General features: G+C 38.0%; 1 protein-coding gene across 1 annotated transcript in view; it reads right to left on the bottom strand.

Moving 5' to 3' along the window:
• ARHGAP10 (Rho GTPase activating protein 10) overlaps positions 1 to 13,234 on the bottom strand; it is a 483,946-nt gene that overhangs the window by 274,211 nt on the left and 196,501 nt on the right. The window contains exons 10-12 of the mRNA XM_007953807.1: positions 11,703 to 11,813; positions 9,280 to 9,384; positions 5,075 to 5,204 (exon numbers count right to left, since the gene is read on the bottom strand). Of these exons, the coding sequence (XP_007951998.1) occupies positions 5,075 to 5,204; positions 9,280 to 9,384; positions 11,703 to 11,813 (346 nt within the window). The remainder of the gene's footprint in view (positions 1 to 5,074; positions 5,205 to 9,279; positions 9,385 to 11,702; positions 11,814 to 13,234) is intronic.

The raw sequence follows: 13,234 nt of genomic DNA, 5'->3' as shown, positions 1-13,234 counted from the left end.
CTCAAAAGTGTTAGAATTATAGAACCATAACGCTAAAATAAAACACCTACCCTGGAAACACATTTAGTGCTTTCACTCCAGTATAGGACTTGAGAAGCAGCAACCCAATGAAGTATGAAGAATAAAAAGATAAGACTCAATATTGGGACGAGCTGTCCTTATATGCACCAGAATTTTCTCAGAACTTCCTTTAACTCTCACTAAGACAAAACTCCTAAAGGACAGTGGTGTATGACAGGGGCTCCTATCATCTGGAATTTTATAGACCAATAAAAGTGCAATCATAACAAAACAAAAGTTTGGTCCCACAGATGTTGACAACTTACTTTTTACCATGTAAAGACATTAGGAGGGAACTCTGGTACCATAGTGGCTAAGGCCCTTGACTGCTAACCAGAAGGCTGGCAGTTCAAACCCACCAGCCACTTCTCGGAAGGAAGGCTGGGCAATCAACTTCCGCATTGATACTGCCTTGGAAACCCAAGGAGGGGTCGCTACGAGTCGGGTCCGACTTGACGGCACATAACAACAACAAAGACATTAAGAAATAAATAAAGAAAGAAACATTCTAAATCTAAAAAATCAAGGGCAAATTCGGAAGGGGCAGAACTCATTTAAAAGGAATGGATTTAGCTTTAGGAAAACCTAATTACATTGACTAGAGGCAGGGTGAGGTGGAGACAAGGGGAGATGAAAGGAGTACTAACTAGTTACCAAAAACTTCATCTCATATCATCATTAGTCCAAAGACTGGATTGACGTATATACTGTAGATAACTAACATTCATACACGCTCCAGATTCACTAAAATATTACATAGGTATTTCATTTAATACTAAGAAAGCAACCTGGGGGTTTGCATATTTTTGTCTTTTCATTCTGAAAAAAACATAAGCATAGACCAAAGGCCTGAGAAATGATGAAGCCAAACTTCAAATAAGAGTCTCTGACCCTAAATCTCTTGATTTCCACTAATCAAGCAGAAATATAGTATTAACTTTAATTCAAAACACAGATACTAAATTAGTGACCCTACTCAGCTGGCTCTGAGCAGAGACGTTAATAAAGCTCTTCGATACCTGTCCATGCTCCAAGCACTACAGGTGAGAGGGCACAGAGTCCAGCCTCATAGTGACAATTCTAGAATTTAGTAGCTATACAATCTAAGAGACATTACTTCCCTCTCAACATCTCAGTTTTCTCATTGGTAAATAGGATAATAATACTTTATACTTCACAGTGCAGTTTTATCCACTAAATGAGACAAGTTGTATGAAGAGCTTAATATAGTGTCTGGCATATAATGATAGAATAATTTTATTACTATTGTTTTTATTGTTTTTCCCCAGTCCAGTTTCAACCCAATCAGAAACAAAACAAATCAGGTGCCATTGAGAACACGGCAGCTCATGGTGACCCCATGTGTATCAGAATAAAAGTGTTCTCCATAAGGTTTTCAGTGGCTGTGCTCTTTCTGAAATAGATCAGCAGGCCATTCCTCCAAGGTGACTCTTGGTGTATCTGAACCACCAACCTTTCTGTTACTAGCCAAGCGCTTAACCATTAGCACCACCAAAGGACTTCCAACTCCTCTTAAAACCCCTAAGTTAAGTAACAGTTATGAATCTAAAAAGTAAAATTTCCTTTAATTTTCACAAGGCCATATAATACTAAGAATTCTATCATTCTCATGTCTACACTCTGGGTCTTAATTTAGTACTTTCAAGTTCAAGGAGTTCTCCTGGTATAGTGGTTAAGGCATTTGGCTGGTAACCAAAAGGTCAGTGGTCTGAATCCATCAGGCACTCCATGGATGAAAGATAGGGCAGCTTTCTTCCATAAAGATTTACAGCCTTATAAACCCAAGGGAGTCGCTATGAGTTAGAATCAATTCCATGGCAATGAGTCTGGATTTTTTAAGGTTTATTTCTAATTCAATTGGGATTAGGAGACACAGCATTAGAAAACTGCAGATTACTACCATGTCATCTTATTTCTACATGAAAAATGAAGATTATGCTATCCCAGATTTAAAAAGAGCAAATGGATGAAGTACAAACATTCCACTGACTACATGTAATATTAACTTTAATTCAAAACACAGATACTAAATTAGTCTGAAAGTCTTGTAAACTAGACAAACATAACAAATGAAATTAAAATTTTAAGTCACTCTCTACTTACAGTGAAGGGTAAGGAAGAAGGAAAATAGTAAACATGAAGATATTTTCACATTCTCTTTCTTCCTACTAATTAGCAATCAAGTTCTAGAGTTCAAGAATTAAACTTTAAGAGTTTAACTGTTAAAATAAGATGAAATCATTAAAAGTTTGATAAGTTGGGATACTACCTAGGAATATTCTCTATAGCCATCTAGAATCTTCCTGATAATTTATGCATGCTGCCGAGTCGTATCCAACTCATAGAGATCCCTCCTTGGGTTTCTGAGGCAGTATCACTATGGAAGTAGATTGCCCAGTCCTGATAATTTAAGTAAAAGCTTAAACTCTCTCAGATTGAAATTTTCAATGTAGATGGCAAAGAATTATGGGCAAAGAAAAGATGGCATGAACAATGATGGGTCTCTCCTTGTCCAGAGCAAAGAACAACGAAGAAAACCAAAGACACTTGGGAACAATTAGTCCAAGGGACTAGTAGACCATGCAATCCTCAGCCTATATGACCATGAGACCAGAAGAACTAGATTATGCCCAGCTACCACTGTCAACCACTCAGAGGGGATCAGTGCAAGAGATCCTGGATAGAGTGGGAGAACAATGTGGAACAAAATTCAAAATCATAAAGAAAAAACCAAGTTTGCTGGTCTGACAGAGTCTGGTGAGAGCACTGAGTCTGAAACTATAGCACCTAGTTTCCCTTCAGGTCTAGAACTGAACTCACTCCTGTGGCTTCCAGCCAAACAACAGACAGGTATGTGGGGTGAACATTTACATCAGGTAGATACATTACTTGGAACGATCAATCATGGGAGAACAGAAGGGCAGTGTTTGCACATAGAGACAGCTGGGGGGAGTAGTGCATGGGTGGGAAGGCCACAGGGAAGAGGTAACTATGGGGAAGAAGTGGGAAGAGAGCTGTTACACTGTGGGGAATTGAAGTCAATATCATGAAATAAAATGTATATGAACTGCTGTAAGGAAAATGAATTGCTCTGTAAACTTTCACCCAAATCACAATAAAAAATTAAAAAAAAAAAAAAAAAAAAAAAGATCGCATGAAGGAAAGAAGGAAAATGTGAAAGGAAAAGAGAAATATGTCCCTCTAGGAGCTCTGGTGGCACAGTGCCTAAGGCTTCTGACTGCTTTCCAGAAGGCTGGCAGTTCAAACCCACCAGCCACTCCTCGGAAGGAAAGTTGGGCAATCTACTTCCATAGTGATACCACCTCGGAAACCCAAGGAGGAGTTGCTATGAGTCGGATCTGACTCGACAGCAGTGTGTGAGTGAGTCCTTAGTATAAAAGGAACTCTGGTGATATAGTGCCTAAGGCATTTGACTGCTAACCAGAAAACTGGCAGTTTAAACCCACCAGCTGCTCTGTGTAAGGAAGATGGAACAATCTACTTCCATAAAGATTTACTGCCTCAGAAACCCAATGGGGGTCTCTATGAGTCGGAATCAACTAGATGGCAGTGAGTTTGGTTTGGTTTTTGAGTCCTTAATATGAAGGAAAGATGGGGTTGTGGGGTAGAGAGAGAGGGTTTGTGAGTGTGTGAGTGCATGAGTATGTATGTGCGTGTGTGTGCATGTGAGTGTGCATTTGAGTGTGCACGTGCACGTGTTGGTGATAAGGGGTAAGGGAAGGGAGAAAAAAACAATTATTCTGAAAACAAGCAGCAAAGCCCTTGCATCTCTGCCTTTCAGCCTATACCAAATTCTGGCTTCCCTTATATGATGGTTATGTTTGTATGTCAACTTGCCTAGGCCTGGCTGAGTGGCCGGGCAGCTGGTGGTAGTTACTCCCCATGATGAGACTGGCAATCAACTCTATGGTGGGATCTACCACAAGCAGCTTTGGGTATGTGGTCTGCTTCCCGTATATAAGAAGCAGCTTTGGGAATGATCTCTAACTTATGGCACACTTGGACCCTGCATGTAGCTGTGTCATTGTTCAGCAGCCTGCCATGCTCTGCCAACCTTGGGACTTACAATGGACTTAAATTAATGGCCTGCCATGTTGTTTGGTAATATTGGGACTGTACCTTTTTAGATGTCAACCTTGAGCTTGTCAGCCTCAGCAGCCAGCAGCTGTCTGAATGAAGAAACACCTCTAGCTTCAGTGGGCAGGGAAGAGGAGGCAGAGTTGGACCCCATGTTTGAGGAGCTTTCACCCAAACCGAGAGACTGGCACTTTGAACTTGGACTTAAAGCCTCCAAATTGTAAGAGAAGCCATCCCATTTGTGGTATATTCCTGTCAGAGTAGCACAAGGTAACCAGAACACCTTACAAGCAAGTTCCTTGGAAGTACAGTGGGGAGCTGTGTGGTGAAATGGTGGTGGCTGACAGCAGGGCATTTACAGCCATTCTTAATCACACTATGTGCTCTCTCAAGCATGGATATGTTTTCCCCAAACATGCAAAAATACAGCTTCCAGGATTCTTGGTTGCTGTTTTTAGCTGCCATCTAATTGGCCTCTGATTCATGGCAACCTTGTACACAATGTAATGAAAACAGAGCCTGGTCCTGTGCCATCCTCATGTTTAGTTGTGGATCACACTGCAGTAATCCAGAGGTTATTTAGTGATTGATTTTCAGAAGTAGATCACCAGGCATTTCCTCCTAGTCCAGCTTAGTCTAGAAGTTCTGCTGAAACCTAATTAGCATCATAGAAACATGCAAGCCTCCACCCATGGAATCCAGGGTATCCGACAGGAAGGTGAAAATTCTACTACTGAACCACCACTGCCCCCAACTTTCTAGGATAGGAAGGGGCAAAGAGAGTGGGGAGGAACTATTATTCCAAAACTGTCATGGTGATTATATAATAAGAATAGCAGAGTTAGAAAATAATTTGAATTTTTAATCATTCAGCCACTGCTTGAGTGTCTCTTACTTTTTTCCTGTACATAAAGGTAGCCTTCTGCTGTAAACTGACTTGCTCGCTTGTGGTCCTTGGGATTCTGTCTGATTTTGTTCATAAGCTCTTCCACTTCTGATCTTGTTCCTTCAAAACGATTCCTTGTCTGAAATGTATTAAAAATAAATAAATAAAATGTGTAATTTTTCAGTTCTCATATGAGTTTTGTTCATTCACATTTTTAGATCTATAGATAACTGTAAACTCACTGCCGTAGAGTCAGTTCTGACTCATAGCAACCGCATTGGGTTTCCGAGGCAATACATCTTTATTGAAATAGATTACCCTGTCTTCTTCCCATAGGGTGGCTGGTGGGTTTGAACCACCAACCTTCTAGTTAATAGTCAAATGCCTTAGGCACTGCAACACCAGAGGTAGTTAAATTTGTAGGACTTCTCTGCAAATTTCTCATCATAACCCCATTCTTTCCAGAGTATCTTCTCAATTGAGATTCTTATTCAAAGAAAAAATAATAATACAGGTAAAATAGCTAATACAGAGTATAAACCAGTATAACTACAGGCAATTTACATTTGAAGCTTTCTAACACCGAGAATAATTTTATTATTCAATGTAAGAATACTTGCCTTCAGGTCTCACACTATTATTAAATCTTAAGTTTTAAAAAATTAGATTATAAAAATCTATCTGGGAAGTCTGTCCTCTTCAATATCCAATCTGACTGAACTTGTTACATTATACTATCAATATGACTAAGTACTAGGAATGTGAAAAACTTAATTATCCTTTGCAAACTAATAAATATGAGTGTTAGTTTTTCTAGGTGATGGTAACTGTACTTGAAAATGACATTTATTCTCAGAAGGAAAAAAACCCTCAACAATCTAACATAAATATATCTTCGATATCAGAATAGACAGATCACATCTTTCAAAGTCAGGAGGCTTAATATGCCAATACCTGTCAGATAGAGATACTGACAATGTATACAGAAGGTGAAGTACAAAATTACCAAGGAAATTATGAAGAGTCAGCACCACCAGAATCTTGGACATTTCTTCTAGTTGTACTCAAAAATAACTGTATTAATACCAAAAACTGCTGATGTGAAACTGTGAAGGAGCTAAGATGAGAAACTATTACTGAAATTTCTCCTCTTCTCTACAACAAAAGGGGTTACTTACTGAAGGCCCTAAGACACAAAAAATGGTAGAATGGTACACTTATTGTAAACACAAACTGACAGTAAAAAAAAATCTGTTTATGTACTTTAAGAAATTAAAGGGCTGCAAAGAGTAGCAATGCTTATGTTAGATGGATCTTGGCTAAAACCAAAGAATATCAGAAAGATGTTTACCTATGTTTTACTGATTATGCAAAGGCGTCTGACTGTGTGGAATCTAACAACTCATAGCCACCCTACAGGACAGAGTATAACTGACCCATAAGGTGTCCCAAGGCTGCAAATCTTCACAGAAGCAGACTGCCTCATCTTTCTCCCAGGGAGTGGCTGGTGGGTTCAAACCACCAACTTTTTGGTTAGCAGCCAAATTCTTTAACCACTGTGCCACCAGAGCTCCTTGTAGTTTTATATAGGTAGCTTTTTTCCTTTAATATACCAAAAACTGCCATCACTAGGATATAAGAAGAATGACCAAGAAATCAGTAAATTCATATAAAAATATTACAGAACACTGAGGTACAGAAGATGATACATTATAAGTGACATGTTTCAAAGGTGCTGGTATTTCTGAATGAAAAAATAATTATTTAAAAGCAAAAATTGGAAGCAAAGTCAACAACTAAATCAAGTGTTCTCACTACTGAAGGTAAGACAGAGCGAAAGAACAGCCTCTAGTTGAGAAGGCTGTCTGAGCAGAAGTGGCCTCAGAAGGAACTCAAACAAATCAGAAGAGGCATATTTAGAAAAGAGAAATAGGATTCAGGGAAATTAACTGCTAAAAATTCCTAACGTTTCAAAGGATTCACAAAAAAGTTTTCTTCAATAAATCGTTCTTTGTCCCTTTTTCTGCAGGAACAGACATTATTACCCATGTGTAACTTATATTAAGGAAATGAATCTGGTCATTTTATGACACATTTTCAAATGATTTTTTTCTGTAAGTTTTTTTAATGAGATTTTTATGACTGAATATTGCTTATTCACATGTAAATATTTAATCTCTCTGAAATTATTTTGGTTGATTTAAGGTAAAAGTGTTACTGTATACCCCCCAGGTATGTTAGAAACTTTCCATGCATATGGCAAGGCGTGCATAGCTAGTTTCACAAAATCTCCGTCAGTAATTCTCAGGGTCACATTTGACCACAGACCTGGAGGCAAGGTTGCCTTTACAATCATGTGAGCTTGTGCAGTCATACAAGGTCCTGTGCTCAAAAGGGCCCCATGCTGGGTCTAATGCTTTGCTGTCACTGCCTTAAAATTCTTAATAATTTCTTAATAGTGCTCCATATTTTCATTTTGCACTAGGTCTCACAAATGAGATACATACAGTTCTGCCTGGAGCTTCTCGTCCAGGCCAGTCCAGCACTTATGGCATATCAGGTCCAGAGAGTAAATGCAACTTTCCACAAATTACACAGTCAGCTGGTGGGGGGAGGGTAAGATTATAATCTAATCTTCTAAACTAACTACCTAATGTTCTTTTTACAACACCATGTTCCACTGCCTGCAAACATACTCTGAAAAACCACAGCATCCTTAGACTAAATATTCTACTACCTGCAGGGACAATTCTTAGGTGAACAGGACTAAACTGTACTAAATGTCTGGGGATTTTTTAAAAATTCTATTACACTGGAGTCATACCACATATCGTATATCCCTTTTTACTAGTCTTGGGACCATTAAAAACAAAAACTAACCAAGGTGTCTAATAGTCTCTAACGGTCAGTTACTCTGCTGAGTGTCCAAACAAGCTACAAGTCAAAAGTGTGATACATATTACAAAAAAATAAGAGGTTATACCATCTGTATTCCTAACATTCCCAAGTTTAGGTAACTATACAAAAACCTTGGTTGGGGGTGGGGGAGGATCTATTCCAAAGGCACTCATCCTTAACTTCTAAGTTTATAAGAAAATGAAGAGCAGGCAGCACACACCACAAGGAGGCCCCTCTTTCTACTTGTGTGTCCTCAGTATACACTTATACCTCATTTCATTGAAGACATCGAAAGTGTGTGGTAACCCTGTGACGAGCACGTCTATCTAACAGCAATGTGCTCACTTCATGTCTCTGTATCACCTTTTGGCAATTCTCACAATGTTTCAAACTTTTTCATAATGCACACTTAATCAACAACAGTATAGTGTAAACATAACTTTTATATGTACTGTTGTTGTTGTTATTTGCTGCTGAGTCAGCCCTGACTCATAGTGACCCCTCTTTGGGTTTCTGAGGCAGTATCACTACGGAAGTAGGATTGCCCAACCATGTACTGAGAAACAAAAAAAATTCCTGAGATTCACTTTATTGCAATATTTGCTTTATTGTGGCAGTTTGGAACAGAATCTGCAATATTTCTGAGGTATGCCTGTATGCTGAGTTTGTCACAAAACTATCATGCCAGATTTCTAACTTGGACTCAAATTATGCTAAATATTATCTTGAATAGTTTTTCAATGAGGTCACTTCCAAAATCAACTAACAGGATGTGATGAAAAACTTCTGTCACTTTCTGATCAAAATGCCATACATATACTTTTTATAAATTTCTCCTGAATCTGTTTATCCAAGATCTGACAGAGGTCATTCATTTTCTAAAGGAAAATAATAACCAAATGTAGCAGCAAATGCCCAATACATTTGTAAGTATGCATAACATACAGGAAAATCTAGAAATAAAAACAAAAATAGGACATATATCATTAACAGAGAAGAAATGTAGATCATCATGATTTAAATGCCTTAAATCTAAAGTGGAGTGTTCATTTGTCTACTCCATGCACAGCTCACTTAAAGTTATACGCAAAGCTTATCTTTACACCTGTCCCAGAAAGAGTAGGAAAAGCCACCAGGTGGCAGAATTTCCTGAGCCTCGACTACCTGGAGACCAGTTTGTTACACCAAGAATTGACCAGAAGGTGGCAACGTATCCTCAGTTTCTCAGTACCAACAGATGAGCAGTCTTAAATCTTTTCCTGTACTAAACAGATCAAAACCACATCTCTCTATATCAGAAATTTTCATTTTCTTACATTCTGAATGTTGATCTGTAGTTCCATTTTGTAGTGATTGAAGTCTTTGGCAAGTTCATGGCCCTGATGATAGAAAGTAAACATTCCCTGAAAAAATGACAGCATCTAAGACAAAGGAGAAAAACCTGACATTAGAGCAGGAAAATCTCAGGGGGAAAAAGGAAAGAAAAATAGTCAAGTATTTCTCTCCTTACTCATGGTTATTCTATTGAAATAAAATAATTAAAAGGAAGTCACTCATATTCAATTAAGTCTACCAAAAAACCAAACTCACTGCCGTGGAGTTGGATCCAACTCATATTGACCCCTCCTTGGGTTTCCAAGGCTGTATCACTACAGAAGTAGATTGCCCACTCTTCCTTCCAAGGAGTGACTAGTGGGTTTGAACCTCCAGCCTCCTGGTTAGCACTCAAATGCCTTAGGCAGTATGCTACCAGAGCTCTGGAGTCAACTAAGTCTAAGTATACATTATTCATAAATTGATTCTTATAGAAAATGAAGAATATGTAATTTTTTTCCCTTAATTATCAGTGTTATTAGTCAATTTCTATACTATGCTATATGGAAGAAAGGAGCTCTGGTGGCATGGTGGTTAAAACATTCAGTCGTTAACCAAAAGGTTAGCAGTTCAAACTCACCAGCCACTCCCTTCTGCTTCCATAAATATTTACAACCTTGGAAACGCTATGGGGAAGTTCTGTTCTGTCCTATATGGTAGCTATGAGTTGGAATTGACTTGATGGCAATGGGTTAATATGGAAGAAATGGAATTTGAAATCATTCATTTCATTTACAATTGAAACCTTACCACTGATTGTCAATACAATCTATATGAAAACAAAATCATGGAATCAAAGAACCAAAAGTGCTCCTAAATGACATACTTCCTGTTGTTGCAGGTTCTAGTGCAACCTCTCTGTTTGGCTGACAAGTATATTCAGTGACTTGCCCAAGGGAAAGAAAGACAGGAACAGAGCTGCAATTAAGCCCAACCAATTCTTCTTATTAGAGGTCAGTGTTCTGACCAACATGTAAATAAATCTGAAATGAGCTAAAGTGATTTGGGGTCAGAGCTAAGGAAACACCGAAATTCATTCTCTTCGAATGTAGCAGAGATATTATTTGGGGTGTGGCAGGTATGGTATGTGCCCTAGGTGCCATTTGCAGAGGAAACACCAATGAGCAGTTTGTGCTAGCCACCACAGTTTCCACTGCCAGCTGTAAGAGATCATTCAGCAATTTAAAACTAATTGCCATAGGCACTATTTCCCACAGAAATTTGAAAGGCATGTAGTATAGTATAATGGTAAAGAATTTGGGGCTCTGATGTCAGCTGGCCAGCCCTAGGTCAATTTTCAGCTTCAATGATGATTCGTTATATGATCCTGGGCAAATCACTGAAACTTTCTCTAATTTCATTGTTTGCTACATGAAATAATAAAAATATCTCCTTCTTAAGTACTGTGTGAAATATATGAGCCAGCACAGTTAAAGTACTTAAAAAAATGTTGTCCCATTGAAACTGCTTAATAAATGTAAGCCATTATTATTTCAAATAAAAATAAGTTTTAAAAAGGTTTACCTAGACTATTATGTCACAGATGGTAATTTTTATTTTAATCATCATTAGGTTTTTTTTTTCCCCCATTTCTCAAAATCGCACACACAATAGGTAAATTATTAGGTCTCCATAAAATTGTTTAAAACATAACACAAAAATAGTTTATATTAAGGTTAAAAATGAAACTTCAGAATCATGTATTTCAGTGATTTCTCAATTCCTTTTTATACAACAAGCCCACAGTATAAAATACTTTTTACATTTTAACTCAAAAGATGTATATATATATATATATATAACTAAAGCTATTAGAAAATATCCATACAAACACAAACAAAAGTCATATATTCCCAAAATAAAAATAAAGAAATGCTAGCGCAGCTCACAAAATATTTCAAATGTTATACACACTGGTTCTCAACTTGTCACAAGCATGTTGAGCTGTTACAAACAATTTGTTACCAATAATTATTTAAAGGACCCAAGTCTGCACTGATACTCTTGTTTAAGGAAAAACTTCAGTAGAATAGAGATTATCCCATAAATCCTCATTCAGATTCTAATGTAATTTCTTTGAGAGATTTTTTTTTTAAGGTGGCGCTACAGCAAGATGGCAGAAATAGCACCTAATGCCATGAACGCATGTAGCAATGAGAATATTATTCATTATATATTGCTGGGAAAATAAGCTGAGGACCACTGCTGTAGAGGTGATTGCTTGACTTCATGGCTATCTGTGCCTACCTTTTATAATTTACGATGCCTTGCTTTATGATTAGATCAATGACATGGATCTAGGAGGAAAAAAATTTTTATCATATTGCAAAAATCTACTGGCAGATCAACTTGCTATGATACTCACAGGTTCTACGAACTCAAACTTCTTTCTTTCCTGGATTTCCTGAAGCTTACACACATATTCAAGAGACAGTTCATAAAAGTGTTGCCGATTTTGCTCCACTTGGATATCTGCCTATATTAAAATAATTGAGGCAGGTCAAATTAGAAACAGTGAGAAATTATACTTTATATTAGGGGTCAGCATACTACAGCTCACAGACTAAATAAATGTAGCCCACTGTCTGTTTTTCATAAATAAAGTTGTATTGGAATACAGCCACGTCCATTCATTTGTGTGTCATCTATGGCTACTTACCTGCTACCACAGATGACTTGAACCTTTGCAACAGAGACCTTTAGATCCACAAAAGCCTAAAATATTTACTATCTGACACTTTACAGAAAAGATTTCCAACTCCTGCTCTGTATAATGAGGTTGACCCCAAAGGATTGTAGACCAGACAGCAAAGCTCCCCTAATGAAAAACCCATCCTGACCACAATTGACACATTAGGCTGAACCTTACACATAAAATCCAAATCACATAACCACCACTAAACTTCTATTAAGGGTGATGGGAAAATTTGGCAACAGATAATAGTAATGGTTGAACAACATCACAAATATAACTAATGTCACTGAATTGTACACATGAAGAATGTTGAAAAAGCAAGCAATTTACTACATATCTATATACTGGGGGTGGGGAGGGGGGAACAAAGGTTGTTTAAAAAAGAAAGGCATAGAACCACTATTTCAATTAACAAACCCTTGTGAATGAAGTCTGCCTGAGCAAGTTGTTGTTAGGTACCATTCAGTCATTTCCAATTTGTAACAACTCAATATGACAGAGTAGAACCGAATTTCTTAGGGTTGTAATCTTTATGGGAAGAGATCATCAGGTCTTTCTCCTATGGAGTGGCTGGGGGGTTTAAACCACCAACCTTTCAGTTAGTAGCAAGTGCTTAGTAACCATGTGCCACCAGGGCTTCTTGCCTGAATGAGAGGGCTGGGACATTCCACTCACCTCAGCACTCAGTGAGCGACTGCAGCAGCTGAGGAAGTGGCACCAACTCTAGAACCCAGCTCTTAAAGGGCAATCCAGGCTTGAAGCCCATACCCTAAGCCATATCAATGTCTGATCCTCTGAAAGGGAAAGGGGCACCAGCTGCTCAAGAGGCTATTCCAAAAAAGGCTCCAGCTTATACCTTCTAACTAGAAAGACATGGAGAGCGAAGCACACGATTCCTAAGAGGCAGACTGGGGAAAGAATCCTCATCCTAGCAATTGTTCTTATAAGGCACCATGTAATATGTTTCCTAATCGGGCTTGCTTTACTTTAAAAAGTTTTTATCTAACAAGTAGTAAAGATGTTCTTAGCATCAAATACTGTCTTAAGTAAAACAATGTTTAAATATAATCAGTTGAGTGTTACCAAACCAAAATCAAAATTTCTACCTGAAACACCTCAAAATCATAATTTTGTGTTTCTATGAACTAGTTTAGGGAGCTCTGGTAGTGTAGTGCCTAAGGCACTTGACTGCTAACCAGAAG

The sequence above is a fragment of the Orycteropus afer genome, unplaced genomic scaffold (assembly GCF_000298275.1).
Source record: "Orycteropus afer afer isolate SDZICR_OR568_19922 unplaced genomic scaffold, OryAfe1.0 scaffold00415, whole genome shotgun sequence".
Lineage (NCBI taxonomy): Eukaryota > Metazoa > Chordata > Mammalia > Tubulidentata > Orycteropodidae > Orycteropus > Orycteropus afer.
This window is presented reverse-complemented; position numbering and strand designations above follow the sequence as displayed.